Here is a 24,742-nt window from a genome sequence, read left to right on the forward strand (position 1 = left end):
CTGCCGCTTAGCTAAACTGCTGCGAACTACCCGCTTCGTCTCCCTCCGCCGCTATCCGGGACTGAGCGGGAGCTGCTGGGACGGCGTCACTGGGAGGGCTGGGGCGGAAGTGGAGGCGGAGGGAGACGGCGGCGTCCAGAGGGACTTGGGCTCTCGCGGCAAGGCCCTGGTGGGCGCGAAGTAGGGGAGGGGGAGGAGGAGGAGCCCGCGGCCCGGGTGGCGGTGCCCGAGTTCCCCGTAGGGCCCCGCCTTGGAGCGGGCGGCGGTGGAGGAGGAGACTGAGGAGCAGGATGGCGGCCTCGGCCCTGTACGCCTGCACCAAGTGTACCCAGCGCTATCCGTTCGAGGAGCTCTCCCAGGGCCAGCAGCTGTGCAAGGTCCGTGGGTGCTGGGCGGCGGGCGGGCGGGGTTTCCTCGGCTGTAGCCCGAGGGAGCTGGGAGCCCGCTGCACTGCAGCCCCGCTCTCTCTGCCGGCGCCTTGGGGGTCTGGAGCCCTCGCCCCCTCACCCCTTTATCGGATGACCTGGGCAACAGCTGGGAAAGGCCCCTGAGAGGAGGACAGAATCTTGCCCTCTTCCAGGCGGCCCAGGACGGGTCCGTGCCCCAACAACGTTCAGGGGTCTCAGGGGTGGGGCTGACTGAGGCAGCCACCTGTCTACGCCGCAGAGACCGTGGGGTGGAGATGTTTTCATCGCGGTTTTTTGTTTTTTGTTTTTGCATGGTCCTCTCCTTCCACCCGGAGGCAGGGGACGGTTTTTGCACTTTCTTGCTAGGAACCTGAAGCAGCAAAGCTGATGGCATCCTTCTTCCCTGTCCAGGAAAGCGAAGCGACTGGCTTGGGAACAGAATGCTCTATGATTTGGAGCTCCTCCCATCCCATTAAAGCCGGGATGCTGTCTGTGAGCAACGGTGCAAAATAAGTAGTTTCACATTTAACCAATACTTGAAATCGGCCCTGACAGCTTTCTTAATTCATTTGTAGCATACCCCCTCCCCACACAAATCTAATAAAGACAAAGACACCTATGACTTCCCTTAGCAATTACGCTGTAATTGGCCACTTGCATAATAAATCACCTAATTGTCTACATTGGGGGACAGATTTTATTAATGTTTTAGATACTGTCTAGGTTAGGTAATCTTAAACCAGAATACTGAAACTTGGGATCTTGCGATAGATACTGATTAATTCACTGTCTTATTACAGGAATGTCGGATTGCACATCCAATTGTAAAATGTACTTACTGCAGATCAGAATTTCAACAAGAGAGGTTTGTATATTGAACAGTTTTTGATTGTTAAAGGCAAAGTATTGTCTGTAAGATTACTTGGGGGTTGTATTTTCGTATTTGCATTAAAGTATTTTTTAAAAAATGGTTTAGCTTCTTAAATTTTAAGTTCTAAGCATTTTACACATGGTGGAAGAGAAAATGTTGACCAAAAAATTAATGGTTATTTTACATTTAGATTTCAGTTTGAACATGAGGAAATAAGTAAATTATTGTATGGAAAATGTATAGTCTTGCTAATGAACAATCCACATATAAGCAGGTACTATTAAGTTAAAAAAATGGCACAACATTAGTGCTGACATGGGCTGAGGAAAGGGCTGTAGTGTTACCAACTGTCTTCCAAGAATGAAATCTAGTACTTTTTAAATAGGATGGATCCTGTTAGAAAAGAATACACAAATGAAAATAACCTAAGAGAAGAATGAGCAATTTCTTCATAAGTTGGTGTGGGCATAATAGTAGGGAAAACCCAATGGGAGTTTGGGTTGGCACCAATATGTAACGCTGTGCATAAATAGTGGCAAGTGTGAAGATCTTGAAATAAAATAGGAAACATTAAGACTTTTGTTTACTAAAAATACATAATGAAAATGTATTTTAAAATATTCACATTAGGTCTGCAATTTTCTACCTTTTTCATCTCATGGCACACATAAACTAATTACTAAAATTCTGTGGCACACTAAAAAATACATTTTTTATCCAACCTGACAAAACAGGTATAATTTGATTCATTCACACCAGACTTCTTTTGTGTTGGTGGTTGTCATTTTTTTGACAATCTAAGGGAAAGGGGGTCAATACTCCCAACTAAATAGTCAAGTACTACATGTTTTAAGAAATCTTCATGTACCTTGGTTGAAAATGGAAGACAAGTAAATTTGAATAGTGGACAACTATAAAAAGATCTTTATGACTTTTTTAATTTTTGGTTTATACTAGAGTGACTTTACATACTACTAGAACAAGTCATATACCTTATCTGCTTTGTTCAACATCATGCTCATTACCTCAGAAAGCTACATAAGTTTGATTACCTACAATTTTCTTTTCAGCAAAACTAATACAATTTGTAAGAAGTGTGCTCAAAATGTGAAGCAATTTGGCACGGTAAGTATGTCATATATTTTTGTTTTGTGTTATTGTTACTGGTCAATTAATATTTTTCACAAAGACGGACCTTTTAAAAAGTATGCATAGTTTTTAAATATCTCAACATATCAAAATATTAGGAAATAAATTTTCTATAGACAATCTGTGGGGAAGATGACAACATTTAAAAATAGTCATGTACATGCTTCACATATATTGAAATACAGGGGGAAATTTATGACTTCATTAAAGATTCAGATATGACAAACTCCTAGTTACAGAGAACCTACTTATTCATGACTGTTGCATAATCATGCTTTTCTCCCTCTTTCAGAACCTCCAACAATTTTAATATAGCAGCACAATTTAGGCACTTATTCACAAAAGTCATGATATTATCCTAGTACAAATTCTTACATGAATATTCCAGTTATTACTGATATATTGTAGTTATGATTAGTCAAAGTATTGGCCTTAAGGCTCTATAAAATCCTGAATTATCTTTTGAATGTCAAAATCAAGGTATGTTTGTTATAGTTTATATTGAAAGTGTTTATGACGTTTTTTGAAGTCAAAAAGTTAACTATAGTATGCATTCCTTGTATCATATGTACCTGTATATGTATATCATAAATGTTTCTCATGATCTTTTTAAACTATTCAGAATAACAAAAAGTTTCATGACTAGAAGTAAACTTTACTAAACAAATAGAAACATGGTAAATGTCATTGACCATGACAGGGCAACATATAGCATGTCCTTGAATAACATCATTTTGTTATGACATTGATAAAATGCTGTAGGAACTTAACTCACATCAATTATCCTATGGTAAAATAGATTTTGATATACATTTCTATTCAAGTCACAGACTCTTGACAATATTAACTTGAGATTTGCTGCATTTGACAAAAATTTTTTTCTACCTATTAGTTTCCTTAATCCCAGAAATATGTGTGTATACTGGGTATATTTTATGCAGCAAATTTTTAGTATTTTAAAATATGTCTGTTAAGGAAAAATATGTATCTTTTTTCAGCCTAAGCCTTGTCAGTACTGTAACATAATTGCAGCATTTATTGGTACAAAGTGTCAGCGTTGCACAAATTCAGAAAAAAAATATGGACCACCTCAGACCTGTGAACAGTGCAAACAACAATGTGCATTTGATCGGAAGGAAGAAGGAAGAAGAAAGGTATGTTTTATTTATGTTATGACATTCTGGAAATTAAATGAAACACCAAACAAATTGGTAGTCATTATAATTAATACGCTATTAAGATTTGATGTATTCTTTGAGTCTGAAAGCAGATAGATGAAAATGCAGAAATTGTACATTTTCTTTGCATTATATGTACATTCATGTTGATCAGTTGAGATTATTGTACTTTAAAACATACTCTGTGATGGCTGTTCTGTACTACTTGGTTGGCAAATAATTGGTTTGGGAGAATTACTGCGTTTAAATCCTTTCAGCTCCTTACCCTTTTGCTGATTACTTGAAGTTACTGGTATGAAAAAATGACCTGTATTAACATGTATTAATTCAAAGTTAGTCTTGTGCCTCTTGATTTGCGGCTCATGTTTTAAACCATTGTTTTTCTCTACCTGCAGTGACTTAAAAAGTGTATGTATGCATGTGACATTCCTGTACTGATCACCATTCACACAGGCCTCCTGTTATCTGTCAGTTTCAGGTGATTTGGGAAATGCCTCTTCTTTGAGGACCTCTTCTAGCTGCCCCCATAGCAATATATGTACCCTAATTGTAAGAAATGTACCTCTGGCACTTTTTGGGTGAAGAAACAGAAGCTAGAAACAATTTTATTTTTATAGGTTTAGTCTTAATAATTTTGTAAAAAAGTTTCTTTTCTTCTCCTTGGTGTGTACAATTGACTCTCCTTATTTGTAGTAATTATGCTCTATTGAGTTGCTACAAACACTAAATTAGTAAATACTGAACGATTGCCCCTAAGGGCTATTACAGGATTAGGTTTTTGTCTCTGGTCACAACATGGTAATCAGTACATAATGTTTTGTTTTGTGTCTGTTTCTGTTTAAAGACAATTTATATTGTTGATTGATTAAAGTGAACTCATAGCAAAAAGCATTACAGTGTGCCTGAATGAAGCTTACCTAACACATGTGTTTTCTAGATAAGATACATTACAGCCTTCTTGTGCTTAGGAACACTGCACATCACATCACTACACCTGGGAACCATTTTAAACACTGAATTTACTGATTAAAAGAAAACCTCAAGATGCAGAAAATGTGGTGCTAAATAGACCATGAGAAGGACACTTGTTTACAATATGAGGGCTGATAGGCAGCAGAGCATCATCACCTTGTTCAACCCGAGCTGGGAAGGTTTTCAATCCAGCTAAACAAATTGCTGCTCTCTGTATGTGCGTGATCACAAAAGCACTGCAAGTTGATTTTGGGGTTACAGATAAATTTAGCAAGTAGGTGGTGAATTTACAAGTATGAAATCGGTGAATAAGAATCAACTTTATATGTCATTTGAGCTCTCCCTTCTATAAATTAATAGCTTTTAGTGTAGTGGGAAATTGTCGTTTTAGTAATTACAGAGTGATTTAAGAATTCAAGCTAGTGCTTCGATAAGATTTTTTTGAAATACATTATCAATATATTCTTATTTTCAAAGTAATGAGAAAACAGATTTTTCTCTCCAAAGTTAAAAAAAAAAAAAAAAGCCTCAAAGCTAATGGAAGTCCATATGTCATCCTCACCAATTTTATGATCCTCCAAACAAACTTTTTCCCATGTTCAGTATTCTAATTTTACTTTCATTTGGCAACTCTGTGTGTGTGTGTGTGTGTGTGTGTGTGAGTGTGTGTTAAATACAGCTAGAATAACTAGAAGTTGAGCACTTTATCTTATGGCCAGTTAACAGATACATATAATCTAATACAAATATGTTTTTTTAAAGGTTGATGGAAAGTTATTATGCTGGCTCTGTACTTTATCATACAAGAGAGTTTTACAGAAAACAAAAGAACAGAGGAAGAGCTTGGGATCTTCACATTCAAATTCATCATCTTCGTCTCTTACTGAGAAAGACCAGCATCATTCAAAGCATCATCACCACCATCACCATCATCACCATCGTCACAGCAGTAGCCATCACAAGTAAGTACTTTAAACTCACGTGTTCTAAAATCCTTCCAGGCATTTAATGCCAAATAGTAGCTATGTGCTAGTTCCACTGTACATGGTAAACTTCTTGAGTGTCTAGGGCTCTTTCCCCACTTTGTTCAGTGTATAAAATTCCATATATTGAGTGTGTTTAGTTGTTTACTGTAATAATAACGATAGAACATTCAGGGAATTTACTGTGTAAAGTTATATCATGGAGTCAAAATACAAATACATCAGATTTAACTAATACTTCATTTACTCAGGTTGTCAGAAGCCTCACTTTTTTTTATTTCAATACTTAAGGCTTTACCTGTAAAAATTATATTTTAGGTAAAACTAAATTAAGCCAATGACTAGGAAATGTACATTCAGTATTTTTGAGAACAGATTATAACACCGACATTTCTGACCATGATAGAAACATTTTAAATCTTGAAGATTCTCAAAGTATGAAAACTAACTTTTTTAACTGGTGGTGCTTTGCTTTATTTTTTAAAAACACATAGGCAGAAACTGTAAAATATAAACAACTACATGATTTTTGAAGTGCAGTTGGGGGAGTTATATAGTAGTAATATTTTAACACTTTATATGTGTAGTATAAAGGTTTTTAAGTGCAGTTTTAGTCATCAGGGAAAAATCAAGAATATTGAAACAAATTTAAATGAAGAATACAGGAACAGGATACACACAGATTTTCAGAAGAATGCACGTTTTTTCCCCAAATTTTTTTATGAGTCTTTAAAGTTATGGATAGGTAAAAAACGATTTTATTTACAAAAATCTGATGCCTACTCCAGTTAGGAACACAGTGATATTTTGGGAATATAATGTGGTTCTACTTAAAATTTGATTCTAAATTAAGATCAGCATGTACTAAATGTAATGGGATGTTATTGAAGCAGTGATGTTGTTTACTTCAGGAACAATTTTTTTCACTTGCTTTACTTACTGGGCTGTGCTTTCTGGATGTTAACAGTGGTAGACTGAATAGAGACTTCTAATCTGGCCATTTTGAAGAAAGCTTGTGTCATCTTTGTATAAGAATATCCCAATGAGCAAAGGAACATAAATCTTCTTTGTTTTTGCTTCATGCTTTAATAAACGATATGACAAATGGTATCTGACAGACCTACTCCTAAGACTCAGCTGAAATGTGCCTTTGCCTTGTCTTTTACAGATAAATTTGTCCTAGTGTGATATCAAAGGACACTCTCCGAGTATGTTTATAAAGATCAAATTCTGTGACAGGAACTTAATCTTTTTTAAAAATGATAGGTTTCAAAAGTAAAGAGAAAGAGGATGGTGTTGACTTGTTTTCTTTTTGATTACTTAAGAAATACAAATACTATTTTTTTGGGATTTGTATTTTTGTATTTGTATCCTGTTAAACAGGATTTTTTGGATTTGTATTTTTTTATATTTTGTATTTGTATCCTGTTGAACAGGATACAAACTGTTCAACAAGTAGCTAACCAGCGTGTGGGGTCCTCTATTAAGTTTAGTAGATGAGAACAATTATGAGGAACAGTACATATTGCAATATATAGTGATGGGGGAGGGAAAGGGAAGAAATTCTGGTCAATCTGGATCCAGGAATGGCCCCCCTCAGAAAGAGAGGGCGAGAATTCTAACTTTTCTGTTTAATCATTATTAATGTGATTGTTCTCATTTTGAGATCTGGATAGTGCTGTTAATCCATGTGTGATTTATATGGCTTGCCAGTGCTTACAGTGAAATTTTCGAAAGCAACAGAATAGCAACTGAATTCCTTAGTAGGGTTGCCATATATTGCCACGAGAAAAACTCAGGTTCATAGATTAGAGAATTAATTTCCCCAACTTGGTATTTACTTAAAAGTGATTTTTAACAATGTTTTTTAGTTTTGCTTTAAAAAACTTATACAGCTAGAACAATAGTAAATTTTATACACATACACATATTTACACATTTCTACTTACCATATATATATGCTAGCACTGTACTTAATATATACATAACTGATTTAATCCTCATGTAGTATAGGTGAGGAGACTGAGGCTCAGGAATTTTAAGTACTTTGCAAAATGTCACATAACCCATGACCTCTAACATGTTTTATATTGTATAAATACGGTGTCTTATGCACAGGAAATGCTCTATACATGTTGAGTTAGTAAACTAGGGATTAATGAAGAGTCAGCTAATATGCAAGTACAGAGGGACAGTTTGCAGAATTCATAGTGCATTATAAGGTGGTTATATTAATATTATAGCATAATGGAAAGGAAGGAGTAAGTAAAAGCTAAATCAGTTGTTAACTGAAATTTCCCAATATTTTCAGCATGACTTCTTCAGAATACTGACTAAGAAAGATCTAGAGACTTTGGAGATAGTCTTAGGAGAAGTAGGAAAGAAACAAAGAAATTAAGATATTTTCTGGTTCAACTTGAGTTACTCCAAAGTAAGAATCTTCATGTAGGATTATTAGGAAGGCCTTCAATCTAATCTTAAATAGTAAGGGCAGCCTAAGTACAATGATCCTCAGACTCTATAATTATAGAACCCTGTTTTGTTTCATAGTCATATACCCTAACCCTTAGTATGATATTAAATTGAATTTGGAAGTCCTCATTAAAATAAAATTCAGTCCCTATCATTATACCTTTTTTGAAGAACTTAAGATGGCTAGTAGTTATTTGATTAGAATTTATCTTAATAGAATGTGATTTATTCAATATATATTTGCTTACTCTGAATAGTTAATTGAAAATGTCTTTCTGAATGAAAGATTATAATAAACATATTTGATTTCATTGGGAAGAATGCTGTGAAATGCAAATGTATTAAATAAATATTGTTATTAGATATCTTTTATATATTTTTCAGAATCAGCAATCTGAGTCCAGAACAAGAGCAGGGACTGTGGAAACAGAGGTAAATATGTTAACAAATATTCTGAAGTATTTTGAAAAGTTTTTTTTAAGTGTGACATCCCTTTATCCTTGTTGCTTAGGTTTTTAAAAAATCAATGATGTTCGCTAATATTGTAAGGGAAGAAGAACTTATCGCTTGGTGCCTCATTTATACTCTAATAATTATTCTTATTAATGTTTGGTTTCAGCCATAAATCCTCTGCAGCAATTCAGAATGAAACTCCAAAGAAAAAGCCCAAATTGGAATCTAAGCCATCTAATGGAGATAGGTAAAAATGAATTCCTTTAGCGAAAATTCAACTAAGTTGAATAGTTATGGTTGATTGCCGGTTATTACTAGGTGAAAGAATAGAAACATGTGTCTTCCACATTGACCTCTTTGAGTCATCCAGAAAAGTTAACATAATCAGTTGAAATTTTTTAACTTAATTTTGGCAATAAAAAAGTGGCACTGAACTATGTTGTTCTATTTGGGGAATAAATTTGGGTTTTGGAAAAGGAAAACATCTAAATAGAGAACAGTCTTCTTAGTTTAATTATTCTTCAGTGAAACACGAATCTAATTGTGATATTTTAAATTGACCTGCTTGGAAAATGTTTTTAGATTTAAAGTATTATGAGCGTGACTGTTTTAGTTCATTAGCCAAAAGTTTGCTGATGTTACTGTACAAATTGGCTGCCTATTGCTTTACACTAGAAGTATTGACCCCCTAAAAGCTAATACTGAATTATATTTCTGCAGGTGTATGTAATGTGTGCCATTAGTAAGGTAATTTGCCAGTTGCATCCATTTCTGTCAGGTACATATTTTTTTGCATTAGCCTTAAGGATGTTTGTGGAATTGTCTAATTTATGCAATTTGAACACCTGCTAATTTTCCTTCTACTTCATTTAACTGCATTTTACTTTTTTTTTTTTTTTAGTAGCTCTATAAATCAGTCAGCAGATAGTGGGGGAACAGACAATTTTGTCCTTATAAGTCAACTGAAAGAAGAAGTGATGTCACTTAAACGTCTCTTACAGCAGAGAGACCAGACCATTTTAGAAAAAGATAAAAAGGTAAGAACATGGTTCACTGAAGCCTGATTAAGATTTGCATCTTGACTCTTGGTTGATAATTGCAAATTTTACTCAACTTTCTTTAATAATTTGGTAATGTCTGTTGTGCATGATTCTTACAAGACACATTACAAAAGTCCAGATTGGAACCTAGTAGTCTAATGAAGATGGGTAAAATAGTCTTTCAGAATTTATGTTCTAAGAGTTAATTGAGAGCTAATTAGAATTGTAATAATTTCTGAACATTAGTTTTTTTTTTTTTAATCCTCACCTGGGGATATGTTTATTGATTTTGGAGAGAGAAGGAAAGAGGGAGACATCAATATCGATGTGAGAGAGAAACATCGTTTAATTGCCTCCCAGATATGCCCCAAGCGGGCATTGAACCTGCAACCTAGGTATTTGCCCTGACTGGAGATCGAACCCGAAACCTTTTGGTGTATGGAATGACACTCCAAAGCAACTGAGTCACCTGGCCAGGGCTGAACATTAGTTTTCATTAAACTTATAGTTAAAAGAGGTTTAATGTCTTATTTTGAAACTGAGATGTAAATGGCACATTATGTGAATTCTTATAATTTAAAAAAATAATTGCATAAAAAAACTGCATATAATCTTTGATATACCGATCATGTATAGATTATTTTATAGGAAGTAAGTACATTTATTGGGACTTTATCTGTTAGATCAAGAGGAATATCAAATATGTTGCCTGTTTACTGAAAAGTTCTAAAACTTTCTTTGTGAACTTGAGCAGAATGCTTTTACCTCTTTGGGCCTCAGTTTTCTCATTTTAAAAATGAGAGTATTAATGCCATTTCATGGAATGGGTATTATGATTAAATGAAAATGTAAAGTACTTACTCTTGGCAAGTATAAGTGCTCATGGGTGTTATTACTAATGGTTGGTCTGGTCATCTTTGAGGGTACAACCTACTTTTGTACTTGTTTTATCAAACTAGACTAGTTTGACCTATTTTAGACACCTTATGCAATGGGAAAACATTAAAACATTCACTTTAAAAGTATAAAATAAGACATGATTGTAAGTGTGTATATAAATTACCTGTTTCTGAGTATCTGTAGTAGTACTTCAGTCTGAACTAGCTTTTTCCTCTGGTATTCATTCAACAACTTTTATGTTACATTTTCCCATACCTTGATGGTTTAGTGGATTTAAATTTATTTTAATACATTTGTACCTTACTTGAAGCAAAATCAGTATAGGAAATTTAGGGTTGGCATAGATAAAAATAGGATAGTTGTGTCTTATTTTTTAGGGTTAATTTTGATTAACTGCAGGATTTTTTAAATTAATGAGCTTTTATGGAATTTGTTTTATACTTAAAATTTAGAGACATTTCTGTTGCACTGAGATGGGGATATCTGTTAACCTAGATAAAAGTTGAGTAAACTTGTAGGTTTACTATAATAATGATTCCATAACCAAGTAGTAATAAATTGTGGGATTTTGACTTTTTTAGGTGCTTTTCCTTTTCCTGGGATAACTATTGTATATTAGTGTACTTCATTGAGTTTTCTGCTTTTGCTAGTGTTCCTTTTTTCTTAAAAAACGCTAATGGGTAAGGGAAGTAATTGTAAGCCTTAAATAGCTACATATTTGCAGTTTTTTTCTTATAATGTAAATCAAACTCAAAGAAGTTATTTTTCTGAATTTATTTCACTTTGTGTAGTGATTTCTAGAGCCAGCCACATACTAGATCATGAGGATGTGAAGATGAATAAATAACAAACATTCCTTATCTTCCAGAAATTCATAATCTGGAGGCAAGTCACATTATAGTAACGAGAATAATTATCTTAGTTGATTTGATGTGAGTTGGCATTTGGAATAGGAATTCCTTTGTACTAGAGAAAAGAGAGAATTCAGTTATTCTTTGGATTTGACAAAAGCATAGGTTTTTATTCAGAAAATAAAAATAAAGGACACCATAAATTCCTTTCTCTCCTTTTGCTGTTGTCTTCCTTCCAGTGTTCTAGCTCCTAGGTAATTACAAAAAAGTACTGCAAACCTTTAAAGCTTACATAATAAAAACTATGTAAAAGTGACCAGAAGCTTTTTTATGCTTGGTTCTGAGTGTGGAATTACATAATGCCAACTTATTTTTTAAAGCCATGAGATTTTTTTATGTTTGTGTATCATTGATATGAAAATTTGTCATGTTGCCTTCTTCCTCAGATTACTGACATTTTTCTTACATGTATCTAATTTAGCCCAAATTTAAGGGGATGAAAAGTAACCCCTTTTTCATCCCTATTATTAGTTGTATTTCTGTCTTTGTTCTCCATTTCTACCTCAAATGTTAGTTGGAATTGGATGCATAATTCTGTCATATTTTCGAATGAAAGCAGTGTAGGTCTTGGTTCATAAGTTTGTTCCTCTTTGTACTTGCCTGTGTGAAACTTTTTTCTTAACCATTGAAAAATATTTTAACTTGAAATATTTTATTACTTTGTTATATATAACATAAAATACATTTAGTTGAAGCATTTTCAAGGTATTAGTCATTAAACTTTACTATTGGCATACCAGTTGCCAAGATCTGTCCGGTGAAACCCTTTAAATAGAAACAAAAAGACAATTTATCAAAAGTTTTACTGATAGTTCAGTATCATCAGTTGGTTAGAGTATTATGCTGAGCCAGACACATACTAGATCATGAGGATACAAAGACGAGTAAGTTAGAAACATTCTTTAATATCCAGAAATTGGTAATCTGGAGGCAACTCAAAGTGTGCTAACGGGAATGATTATCTTAGCTGATCTCATGTGATCTCCGGTCAGGGCACATATAAGAAGCAACCAATAAATGCATAAATAAATGGAACAATAAATTAATGCCTTCTCTCTTTCTTTTCCTCTTTCTCTCATGTCCATCCCTCCCTTTGTTCCTCCCTTTTCCCCTCCTCTTGCTCTCTAAAAAATCTATTTAAAAATTTTATTGTAATAGAATTCATCATTTCATATAACACAAATTCTATTATACAAGTTATAAAACTCAGAAACTCACAATTCACTTTTATAATGAGTTTATTGCAAAGAATATTTAAAATGACCTGTTTGTATATGTGCATATATATGCATACATATATGTTTTGTTTTGTTATTTTAATCAGTTAACTGAACTAAAGGCAGACTTCCAGTACCAAGAGTCAAACTTGAGAACAAAGATGAACAGTATGGAAAAAGCTCACAAAGAAACTGTGGAACAACTTCAGGTAAATGGCGTTATTTATGTAAACTGTTAGGCAAGGAAGACTGAACTTTGTTAATAGTATTCATTGTCTTAGACTGGTACTGCTGTCCCTATTTTACACATATTTGGTGCATTTCCAGCTTTGATTCAGATTTTGCAATAGTTTTTAAGCTTGCTCTCATTAAAAGTTATAGTTTGACAGCTGTAAGTCTGTTACCTGTATCCATGCCTCTGTTTTTGTCAGAGGGGATGGTGGAGGAGAGAATGGATGAAGGAAGGTGAAGGGATCAGCCAAAGAACATATATACATAACCCATAGACACAGACAGCAGTGTGGTGATGGCCACAGGGAGAGGGGTGGGGGCTGGGTGGAGGTAGGCAAAGCAGGGGAAAGTGGGGACATCTGTGAGAGTTTCAATAGTAAAAATAAAGTTTTAAGAAAGTTATTGCTTGAAATCACTAGATAGGGGATTTAGTGTATTTACATTGATTCTGAAAACTCCTGCCTAAACTTCAAGTGATGTTTTCAGAGGAGAATGTCATTGCAATATGTTCAGTTGATCATTGACGAACAAAATATTAAAATTGAGATTTGTGAAAACAAGGTCTTTAGTACATTGTACAGTCATTCTTTTTATTTCCTCCCAGACAATGGGAAGGGAGATGGGTATACAAAACCATTTTTAAAGGATCTCAAGTGGAGGAAATTTACGCTGCTTGCTGTGATGCAAGGCATCTAAGTCAGCCTCAGTACTGCCAAGTATATATATTCAATAGAATTTTAATATAGAAAACAATTGAATGGTGCAACCAAGAATCACCACAGTTACAAAGAGGATTGTATCTGATGTCTGGCACACTGAGATGGAGAACATCCAACAAGGATATAGATTATTTCCTTATTTAAGCTTTTCTCACCTAGCTTTCATAGACTTAGAAATTAGACCCCACTAAATTAGTTACATGTTCTATTGATTTATACTCTTACATTTGTAGAATTAATCTTTGGTAACAGGGTTTTCAGAAGTTTTAAAAACAACGATGCCAGCACACACAGTGGATGGGAGAGTACAGCTTGGGAAGGAAGAATACAGCCCTGTTTTTCTGTTTTAAACAATGCAGCATCAAGGAATATTTGCTATTTCTATCTTTTGGCTTTGTATTCTTTATCTTTCTTTGAAAGTAGCTTAAATTGAGTAAGATTAGAAGTAGATTTGGGAACCTGTTGAAATTCAAGGTACAGGTTGCCTACTCTTAACTCTTAATTTTTTGTGCCATTACAAAGAATTTTGAGTAGAAGCCTTATGTAGAACCTGAAAAGTAGTAGGCATTCAAATAATTTGTCGAATGAATACTGATTTACGGGAATTGCCCATTTATTGGGTTTCTTTTTTTTGGGTGGGGGTTCTTATACATTATTGTTTATCATCTACCAGTAAGTATTAGTTTTTTGATATTCTTATTTTTCTCATTCAGTTATTAATGTTGAGTAATTACCTGGGAACAAAATCTTCTGTATGATGATAATCTGATACAATATGTTTTAACTGAAACTCTGGAGTAAGTCCAGAATGAAGTAACTGAAAAACTGTGAGCAATTCTTTAACATGATAAAACTTGGTACTTCTCACTGTTCAGAGGGGCAGTTGCTGTTTTATTTTTTTAGTGTAAGCAGAGGGGAACCTCTTTGACATTTCAGCCTGATTGATATCTTAAGCCTTACCTCCTCTTGACTGGCCCCTAAATTTTTGTATGGTAGAATAGTAACTGATAGATTTTAGACAGGCTATCTTATTTGTTCCTCAAGATAACTTGGAGTTACGTAGTATGAAACTGTGTTCACATGATCAGTCATAAATAACATAGAAACCTACATTTTCTGACTTTGATTTGACTATACTTTTTACTGTTCTACACTTTGCCTACCACCTCAGGTTACTTGGGTTTTGTTTTATCCTTGTTATCAGACCACTTTCCTATATCTTTTGTGTTATTGCTGGAGACATTCTGTTACAGTTAAGTACACTCTTTTAACCCCACTTTTTTTAGCAACCAGATACTAGTAGGTGAGTAAATGTAGTTAAATATTTGTCTTATCTTTTTGTGATAAGAAACTAAACCCTGTAGTAGGAAATTTACCCTGCTGTAATAGCTCTTGAAACATTTTTAACTATCAAACCTAGGAAAAAAGCACTGAGCATCACAAGAAAAAAATTGCACAAAATGCCAAAAAACCCCAGAAAAACCTAAATTATCTGAAGTAATCAAGAATGCCCAATGAAAAAGTTACCTTTCATTTAGGAGATAAGTTAAAAAAGGAAAGGGTGCTATTGTTTGAGTGGCTATTATGTATGAGCCACTGTATTTGACTAAATGTTTTATATATTTGATTAGTTCTTTCAACTCCTGTTGTGGGGGGTGAAGTTTCTATTTACTATGAGAAAATAGACTCTAGGTTACATAGCAGGTAAGTAGCAGAGCCAGGATTTAAAGCCAGATGTTCTAAACATTTTTAATTTAACTTGCTTAAGAGTTTTTAAATAGTTTAATGGATTTTGAGGGTATGAAATAGAAAATAATATAAAAATTATAATGTATCTATTTTAAAATACTACATTATAAAATATATTATTGTACCAACATTAGAATAGACAGATTTGGGCTTCTCTCCATTTAACAACTAATGCACTGTTAAAATATTTTTCTTAAAAGTCTTTTTTCTTACATAATTTATTGGCAGATAAATTTTTTAGTGACATGATTAAGAGACTGAATATATAAATACAGGTTGAAAATTAGCTGCTAAAGAATTAAAAGGAAAAATTGCTTTCTTTTTTTTAAAATATATTTTTATTGATTATGCTATTACAGTTGACCCATTTCCCCCGTCACTCCCCTCCACCCTGCACACCCTCTCCCATCCATATCCCCCCCTTAGTTCATGTCCATGTGTCATACTTATAAGTTCTTCAGCTTCTACATTTCTCATACTATTCTTACCCACCCCCTGTCTGTTTCCTACCTACAATCTATGCTACTTATTCTCTGTACCTTTTCCCCCTCTCTCCCCCTCCCACTCCTCTGTTGCTAACCCTCCATGTGATCTCCATTTCTGTGGCTCTGCTCCTGTTCTAGTTGTTTGCTTAGTTTCTTTTGGTTTTGCTTTAGGTGTGGTTGTTAATAATTGTGAGTTTGCTGTCCTTTTACTATACATGTTTTTTTTTATCTTCTTTTTTTTAGATAAGTCCCTTTAACATTTCATAAAATAAGGGCTTGGTGATGATAAACTCCTTTAACTTGACCTTATCTGAGAAGCACTTTATCTGCCCTTCCATTCTAAATGAAAGCTTTGCTGGATAGAGTAGTCTGGGATATAGGTCCTTGTCTTTTATGACTTGGAATACTTCTTTCCAGCCCCTTCTTGCCTGTAAAGTTTCTTTTGAGAAATCAGCTGATAGTCTGATGGGAACTCCTTTGTAGGTTACTATCCCCTTATCTCTTGCTGCTTCCAGGATTCTCTCCTTCATTTTTACCTTGGCTAATGTAATTATGATGTGCCTTGGTGTGTTTCTTCTTGGGTCCAACTTCTTTGGGGCTCTCTGAGCTTCCTGGATTTCCTGGAAGTCTATTTCCTTTGCCAGAATGGGGAAGTTCTCCTTTATTATTTGTTCAAATACATTTTCAAATACAAATACAATCTATTGCTCTTCCTCTTCCCCTTCTGGTAGCCCTATAATTCAGATGTTGGAACGTTTAAAGATGTCCTGGAGGTTCCTAAGCTTCTCCTCGTTTTTTTGAATTCTTATTTCTTCATTCTTTCCTTTTTGGTCTTTTCTTTCTTCCTTCTGGTCCACTCTACTGTTTTGAGTCAGTTTCCTTCCCATCACTATTGGTTCCCTGTGCATTTTCCTTCATTTCTTTTATGGTAACCTGCATTTTTTTCATCTAATTTGCGCCCAAAATCAACCAATTCTGTGAGCTACCTGACCATCAGTGTTTTGAACTGTGCATCTCATAGGTTAGCTATCTCTTGGTCGCTCAGAAGGATGAGTTCTGGGGCACTGATTTGTTCTTCTGTTTGAGCCATCTCTCTCTCTCTCTTTTTTTTGTTTGTTTGTTTGTTTTGGTCTGGTCGCTCCTGTTACAGTAAGGGGCGGAGCCTTAGGTGTTCACCAGGGCTGGGCACCCCAGTGGCTGGATTGTGACATTGTGTGTGAGGGCGAGGGCGAGAGAGAACAATGGCGGTAGCTCCGTTCTCTGTGGGACTTCAGTCCCTTCCCTGGGATCCTTGGTTGCATGCTCTGCCCTGCTCCACAATCGCCACCTCACTGGGTCTGCCAGCTGCCGCTTGCGTACTCAGGGTCCACCTGCTGCGATCTTGCGCACCCCAGGTGCCTTACGCGCTCCTGGTTGCCTTATGCACCCAATTCTCCCTGTTCTCCGAGCCGCGAGCCGTACTGGCTGCTAGTCTCCATCCCTCCTACCAGCCTGGATAAACAGGTCTATTTCAACTTCTTGGCTGTCTGACTTCCATTCAGATAAATTTTCTGTCAGTTCTGGGTGTTATTCTGCCTCTAAATTGTTGTTTCAATCTTGGTTGTGCGTGGAGGTACGGTGCGTCAACCTATGCCTCCATCTTGCCAGAAGTCCTGAAAAATTGCTTTCAATACCAAATGTTTGAGTTCTGGTATTGCATAGTTGGAACATGAGAATTCTAAACTATTTTTTGTTTATTTCTTAATAATGATTCAGAAAAAAATAGTTTGAAGATTAACTTTTTAATGATTTCATGTGTCATTATAAATGCTTTTGGCCTTAGCTGGCGTCACTGGTGCGGGCTTGTGAACCAAAAGGTCACCAGTTAGATGCCCAGTGAGGGCACATGCCTGGGTTGTGGGCTAGGTCCCCAGTAGGGAGCACATGAGAGGCAACCACATATTGGTACTTCTCTCCTGCTCCTTCCCTTCCCCTCTCTAAAAATGAATAAATAAAATCTTTGAAAAAACAAACAAATGATCTTTAAAAAATGAATAAATGCTTTTGTATAACCATAACTTAAAAATGTGGTGGTGATCTCTTTAAAACAAATTTGCATATCCCTTTTTATGCCCTTCAAAAATTTGTATTTTAAAATTTGTTTCTTAACATACGCTTTTTGGCCAGTAAGTCTATTATAATTATAAATTAACAATTAGCTAACAATTAAAAAGAATACTGCCATTTGCAACAACATGGATGGATCTTGAAAGTACTATACTGAGTGAAATAAGTCAGATGGAAAAAGTCAAGAACCATATGACTTTACTCATGTGAGGTATAAATCCGAAAGCAACAAATGAACAAACAAGAGAAACCACAACTCAGATAACAATATGGTGGTTATCACAGAGAAAAGGGGTTGGGGAGAGGTGGTAAAGGGTAAAGAAAGTCAAATATAAGATGATGGAAGGAAATTTGACTTTTGGTGGTGAACATACAATATAATTAATATTCAGATGATACAGAATTCTAATTGTGCACCTGAAACCCATATACTTTTATTAACCAATGTCACCTCAATAAAGAGAGAGAGAAAACAGTTCAAAACTACCACATTGACTAGGACTGGTCAACTGAGTAATAAACCAATTGATCATAAGTCTGTTCACTTGATTTCCATGAACTTACTGCCATGCATTCTTAATAATTTATCCTGAATTTCTCAAACTGTTTAGTTTTCAAAGGAAAAAAATCCTTTTAAATTATTGATGGTTCTCTAAATTTTAAATTGAAACTCTTAATTATCACCTTTAATTATTTAACAGCCAGGAAGAGAGAAATGCTGTTAATTGTGTGATCGAACATAAAATAGATTTGACTTACAAATATGAGATTGCTCTAAGAATATTTGCATTTTGGGGGTTATAGGTATTAATTAGGAAAGGTTTGATTGGAGAAGAGTGGGGGTTTGAGAGTACAAAGCCTGCAAAGATTTCTGTTTCATGAAACTGCTCTTTAAGATGCTGTGCAGAGAAGGCAGGGTGTTATGTTGCCATAGAAAGGCTAATACTAGAGTAGATGAAGCACTGAGGTTAAAAAAGAAGTCTTATCTAAATAAGAAATCCTGAGACCTGTGAAGGAAAGGAAAACGGTTTTCAAATATAAGCCAGAGGATATCTTTTTTTAAAGTATATTGTATAGATTATGCTATTAAAGTTTTCCCAATTTTTCTGCCATATCCCCTCCTCTACTCTGCACCACGCAACTCTCCAACATTCCCCCTTTTTAATTCATGTCCATGGGTTGTACATATAAGTTGTTTGAATTCTCTGTTTCCTATACCATTTTTTATCTCTCCCCATCTATTTTATGCCTACCGATTATGCTTCTTATTCCCTGTACCTTTGGCCCCATTCTTCCCTTCCCTATTCCCACTGAAAACCTTCCCTGTGATCTCCATTTTGGTGAATCTGTTCCTGCTCTAGTTGTTTGCTTAGGTTTTGTTTTCATTGTTTTTCTTTTCTTGTAGGTTTATTTATTGATAGTTGTGAGTGTGTTGTCATTTCACTATTCATAGTTTTTGATCTTCAGTTTCTTAGATAAGTCCCTTTAGTATTTCATATAATAAGGGCTTGGTGATGATGAACTCCTTTAACTTGACCTTATCTGGGAAGCGCTTTATTTGCCATTCTATTCTAAATGAAAGCTTTGCTGGATAGAGTAATCTTGGATGTAAGTCCTTCCCTTTCATGACTTGGAATACTTCTTTCCAGCCCCTTCTTGCCTTCAAGGTTTTTTTGAGAAATCAGCTAATGGCCTTATGGGAACTCCTTTGTAGGTAACTCTCTCCTTTCCTCTTGCTGCTTTCAAGATTCTGTTTTTGTCTTTAATCTTGGGTAATTTAATGATGATGTGCCTTCGTGTGTTCCTCTTTGGGTCCAGCTTCTTTGGGACTCTCTGGGCTTCCTGGAAGTCTGTTTCCTTTGCCAGATTGGAAAAGTTTTCCTTCATTATGTTTTCAAATAAGTTCTCAATTTCTTGCTCTTGTTGTTCCCCTTCTGGCACCCCTATAATTCCAATACTGGAATGTTTTGTTTGTTTGTTTCTTCATTATGTTCCAGTTGGATGTTTATTTCTTCCTTTTGTTCCAGATCGTTGGTTTGAGTCCTGGTTTCCTTCATGTCACTGTTGGTTCCCTGAATATTTTGCCTTATTTTACTTTGGGTATTTTTCATTTGTTCTTTCCTTTTTCAACCAAGCTCAGTCAGATCTGTGAGCATTTTGATTACCAGGGCTTTAAATTCTCCATCAGATAGGTTTGCTATCTCCTCATCGCTTAACTCTTTCTCTGGAGTTTTGCTCTGTTCTTTCAATTTGGGCCATATTTCTTTGTCTGGGTGCACCTGTTATGCTGTAAGGGGTCAGGGCCTTAGGTACTCACCCAGGCAGGGCAACCCTTCTTGCTGTGCTGCAGTGCTGCCTGTGGGGGAGGGACCAGAGAGGGAATAGTGCAGCTTGCCTGATTGTCTCTAGTGCACTTTCCAACGGTCTCTTGTGAGACTGGGAGTTTCTCCTCCAGGGGCAACAACCCCCCACATCCCCTAGTCCACAGTCAGCTGAGTCTGTTTCCCATTCAGTCAACCCCTCCCCTGCGGTCCGCAGCCTCACCACGGGTCCTTTCAGCCAGCCCCGCCCTTGAGGTCCATTTCCTTGCTGAGGGTTGTCTCTGTCTGCCCATCTGACCTGTCACCCTCGTCTGCCTTGTCTCCCTTGTCTCCTTGCTACAGGTGTGGTTGGTCTGATTGGTCTGGTTGACTGTTTCTTTAATTACTTGGTTGTCAGAGTTCCATGTAGTTTGATTTTCTGGCACTTCTGGGTGTTTGTTGTTTTTAGATTGGTGGTTATTCTCCTTTTGGTTGTGTGAGGAAGCCAAGGGTTTCTACCTGTACCTCCATCTTGGCCAGAACTGAGAATATCTTAAAAATTTTGTTATTTTAGAGCAGTGCTCAGATTTCAAAGTGTTGTCAACATTTACTCTCTTGGCTCAAAAATTCCAAAAGTGTTCAATCATTAATGTACTTGTATATATGGAGGGCCCTTATTATCTACATTTCCACAGTTAAGAGATTGCATAGGGAGACAGGCAGTCAAATATGAAAAGTATACTGAGGGTCCCTACTTACACATTCTTCCTCACTAAACACTAGTGATTTTCACAGCAAATTGGCTCAAGGTTATTGTCTGCAAAGGTGACTGGAACATTTGAATGAAGTATAAATTTGGTTCAGATAGATAACACACATTGAAAGTTTGAATCTCGGAAAAAAATTTCAGCCTTTCATGAAACTAAAAACAATGGTGATATAACTTCTCAAATTATATAAAAGCCAGTACCAAATGACTGTATGACAACTGAAAGAACAAAAGTAAGACCAGAAAGGGTGGTTCTGATGGGTGCTTCGAAAAATTCTTTTGAATATCATTAAGTTAAGAGAGTTCCTTTGGAAAAGTGATAAAGTCAATGTTTTGCAAAAAGCACTTCTTATGCTTATTCTATAAACAGGTGAACATCAAATGGAAAACTGTATAGTTTTGTAGGGAAATACTCTTCCGAGATCATCACTTGTATTAATTTGATTTTATATAAAATAAAACTTACTTTCATTTCATAATTTTTAGGATAAAAAGCCAAGCATTCTCTTCCTGTTTAAAATGTTGATCCTCTTTTTAGCAGATTCATGTTAGCTTGTCTTTTTTTTTTTTTTTTTGTAAATGATTACGTATCTTTGAACAACAATGTTGACATTTATAAACCAATCTAGAATTTTCCCTCTACATATCCATAGTAAAAGAAGTGAACCTAAATATACTCTTTCATTTAATTTTGTTAGTGTTTTGGTGAAATGTTCTATAAGTTTAAAAAAAACAGCATTAAATAAGAAGTATTCTTCAGCATGACTTACTGTTTTAAACATTGTTAATCTTAAATGTTTTTGTTCCCACAGGCCAAAAACAGAGAACTTCTCAAACAGGTTGCAGCATTGTCAAAGGGTAAAAAGTTTGACAAAAGTGGAAGCATACTAACATCCCCTTGAAAAAAGTTACCGATTTAGTGTTTTTGCTGAAAATGTAAATTTGAAAAATATTCTGTGAAGCCCTTAAATTCTGTGTAGTGGAAAAATATTTTTGCACACCAAATGAACTGGCGTGTTTCCTATTCACTTTTGTACCTGACATACAGCATTTTTTAAGTTGTAAAACATTCAGATAAAACTTCAACTGGTTTGAAGTAACTTTTTAATTATATGATACCAGGAACTTTTTTGCCAGCAATAGTATTAAACAGTTGTAAAAGGAGTGCATGAGTAGTGCTTTTTATAAAATGCAACATGCAATAATAGAGTAGGTATGATTTTAAGAAATCAGAGCAGCAGGGTTTTTGTTTTATTTTTGTTTTACACCATGCTAATTTCAGATAAACAGGTTCCAATTCAGAAATACAAAAACTTTTAAACAAGAAAATGGTGAATACTGGTTTTTTGGTGATTGTTTCACTTTGCATCATATAATTTAGGAGAGAATCATGGTGCTTTTATTAAATGAACTTCAGAGAATATGTAAATATATTTTTTAAATTTACATCATTAACATTAGTTAGTAAACTGGTATTTTCATTATTGCTATAGGAATTAATGTTTATTGTACAGTATCCAAGGTAAAATGTGTTTCGTTTTGTAAAAACTACTGTGGATTTTTACTTACAAGTGCCTTTTTGCCACCTAATGTTTTTATTTATAGGAATGCTGATCTTTTGTATATAGTTTGTTTTAAAATTGTGTTTAATAAGTGTATATAAATGCATATGTACAGAAGCCTATTTCAAAAGGAAATCAAAGTTGCTAGTAAAATGTTTGAGGTTGCATTAAGAACTGATAATGCATATAGACTTTAGATGATTTTGTGGTTTGTTTCTGTGTGATAAGGGAAGCAGTTGGTCATTGAATTCATTGAATTATGTCAAAATACTTCCCCAAAGATTTAATTTTTAATCATTTCTTGATAGAGTAATTTTATTTTTTATGCGATATGGCTTCATGTTCATATTTTGTAAGTTACATGTTTGCTTTATTTTTTTTATAAAAATTATAAAAATTTATAATTTTTCTGCAGTGGTCCATATATCTGCTTTCCTTATAATATGTGGTTATCTAAGTTAATATTTATGTACACCATACTTAATTTGTAAGTTTAAGGCAAATCTGGAAAGAAATTAAATAACTTTTAACACCAATCTATGACTATCTTTGATAAATGGGAATCTATTGTTTAAGCTTCAGGTACTATTTATAAGAAACTTATATAAGAGTCTTTTTAAAACTGTCTATAAAAGATTAAGGTAGGTTGGGATAGGTTATGGGAAGTTATCGACTAATTATATTTTGATCCGTTGGTTTTCAGCCTATAATGGAATTGATCTCCTACTTTATATATGCCAGTTCAGACTTTCAGTTGAATTTTAAAGCATCAAGCATTGCTAGATATACTGGATAGAGTGGAAGGTTCTTTCTCTTAGGAATTTATAGATAAGAGTAAATTTGTTTGAAGTACACTGAATATTAATTTTGAAAATTTTTTGGAAAACAAGCATTGATTATGAATGTCATCGAAAGTCATTTTTTCTCAGAACATGGGATAATTGTAATTGTTTTTAATGTTATTCATGTTTCAGTAGATTATTCCTGTGGGTATTCCTTATAAGTCAATATCATATAATTGTCCAGTGTGAAAACATACAATCTAGGGTAATTTTCAAGTGATGGCAAAGGACTGAGTCAGTCGAACTTGAAAGAACTAAACCAGTTTATTTTTATGATATCCTCATGTAATAGTCTTCCTAAATTTAGTACTTTCAACAATGCTACATACTGCCTTCTTAACACAGATTTTAATGTTTGCAGGATTTGCTAAGTTTATAAGATAGTCATTACCTTTCTCTAAAATTTTTAATGTTTTATATTCTGGTTTCATAGTCATTTGTCAATCCATAGTGGTTATTATGGTTTTAAAATAAGTTGTGTAATAATTCTTTACCTTGTTGGAGCCACTACAAAAGGAAGGTGCCCCTTTCCACTTTTTTAGGTAACAAATTGAAAATTGAAAATCAGTCTAAATAATTAAGCTTCACTAAAATCTTTTAGGGGTTTTACACTATTTAGCATTAATTAAATACCCTCTCTTTATTTCATGGTCTTATTTTATAACTTAATTTCTTTGCAGTTGAATAAACTATCAATTGAGTCCCAGACCTGGATCTCTTATGTTAACATAAGGAGCTGATACTCTTTAAATGTGGACCTGTAAGGAGATACTATGGTGTGCCGTATCGTGCTTTTTAGCCTGTTTTCAGCTATTAGCATTTACCAGTGAGGGTCATTTTGGCTCAAGTTATTTATGTATTAATAGCCTGTGAATATTACAGTCCTTTTTAGATTGTATTGGTCTAAATATGCATTCTGCGTGAACCTGTTAAAGCTGTTCACATGTATAGACTTGAAATACTGTACTTGTACACATCTGACTGTTGACATTTTGTACCTTTTTCTAAATCCAATGTTTCACAATAAAAACTTATCAAAAATTTTGTATTAGGTTCCTATTGCTGCTGTAAAAACTTATCACAAATTTAGTGGCTTAAAACAGCACAGATTAATTCTCTTATGGTTCTGAAGTGCAGAAGTCCAAAATCAGTTTCACTGGCTAAAGTCAAGGTTTTGTCAGGGCTAGATCCTTCTTGGAAGCTCTAGTGGAGAATCCATTTCCTTTTTTTTTTTTTTTCCATTTTCTGGAGCTGCATTCCTGCATTCTGTGGCTCTTTGCCCCTTTCTCCATCTTAATAGCCCAAAGTGTAGCATCTTTAAGACTCTGCCTTCATTATCATATGGTCTCCTCTCTTTGGTTGTAGTATCTTCCTCTGCTCCCTTTTATAAGGGTATCATTGGGCTCACCTGGATGAACAGACTAGT

General features: G+C 34.9%; 1 protein-coding gene across 2 annotated transcripts; it reads left to right on the forward strand.

Annotated features, from left to right (window-relative positions):
• On the forward strand, nucleotides 1–24,362 carry FAM76B (family with sequence similarity 76 member B). 2 transcript variants are annotated; one of them, XM_045818238.1, is made up of 10 exons: nucleotides 1–377; nucleotides 1,208–1,272; nucleotides 2,349–2,403; nucleotides 3,426–3,581; nucleotides 5,340–5,539; nucleotides 8,417–8,464; nucleotides 8,652–8,732; nucleotides 9,390–9,522; nucleotides 12,661–12,762; nucleotides 21,725–24,362. In XM_045818238.1, the coding sequence occupies exons 1-10, from the start codon at nucleotides 291–293 to the stop codon at nucleotides 21,812–21,814; spliced, it is 1,017 nt and encodes a 338-aa protein (XP_045674194.1). In that variant the 5' UTR covers nucleotides 1–290; the 3' UTR covers nucleotides 21,815–24,362. The 2 variants fall into 2 exon arrangements, with proteins under 2 accessions (XP_045674194.1, XP_045674193.1); XM_045818237.1 differs by having other exon boundaries at nucleotides 2–377; nucleotides 9,387–9,522.
• Nucleotides 24,363–24,742: the final 380 nt, after the last annotated feature.

This window comes from Phyllostomus hastatus, unplaced genomic scaffold, assembly GCF_019186645.2.
Source record: "Phyllostomus hastatus isolate PE091 unplaced genomic scaffold, TTU_PhHast_1.1 phas_scaffold_317, whole genome shotgun sequence".
NCBI classification, from domain to species: Eukaryota; Metazoa; Chordata; class Mammalia; order Chiroptera; family Phyllostomidae; genus Phyllostomus; species Phyllostomus hastatus.

What these genes read in the sequence shown, in the direction of transcription:
- FAM76B (XM_045818237.1), top strand. Translation starts at nt 291, where the DNA reads ATGGCGGCCTCGGCCCTGTACGCCTGCACCAAGTGTACCCAGCGCTAT. An exon ending in ATGTGAAGCAATTTGGCACG is followed by an intron (nt 2,404 to 3,425) that starts GTAAGTATGTCA and finishes ATCTTTTTTCAG; the next exon opens with CCTAAGCCTTGTCAGTACTG. An exon ending in CAGGGACTGTGGAAACAGAG is followed by an intron (nt 8,465 to 8,651) that starts GTAAATATGTTA and finishes GTTTGGTTTCAG; the next exon opens with CCATAAATCCTCTGCAGCAA.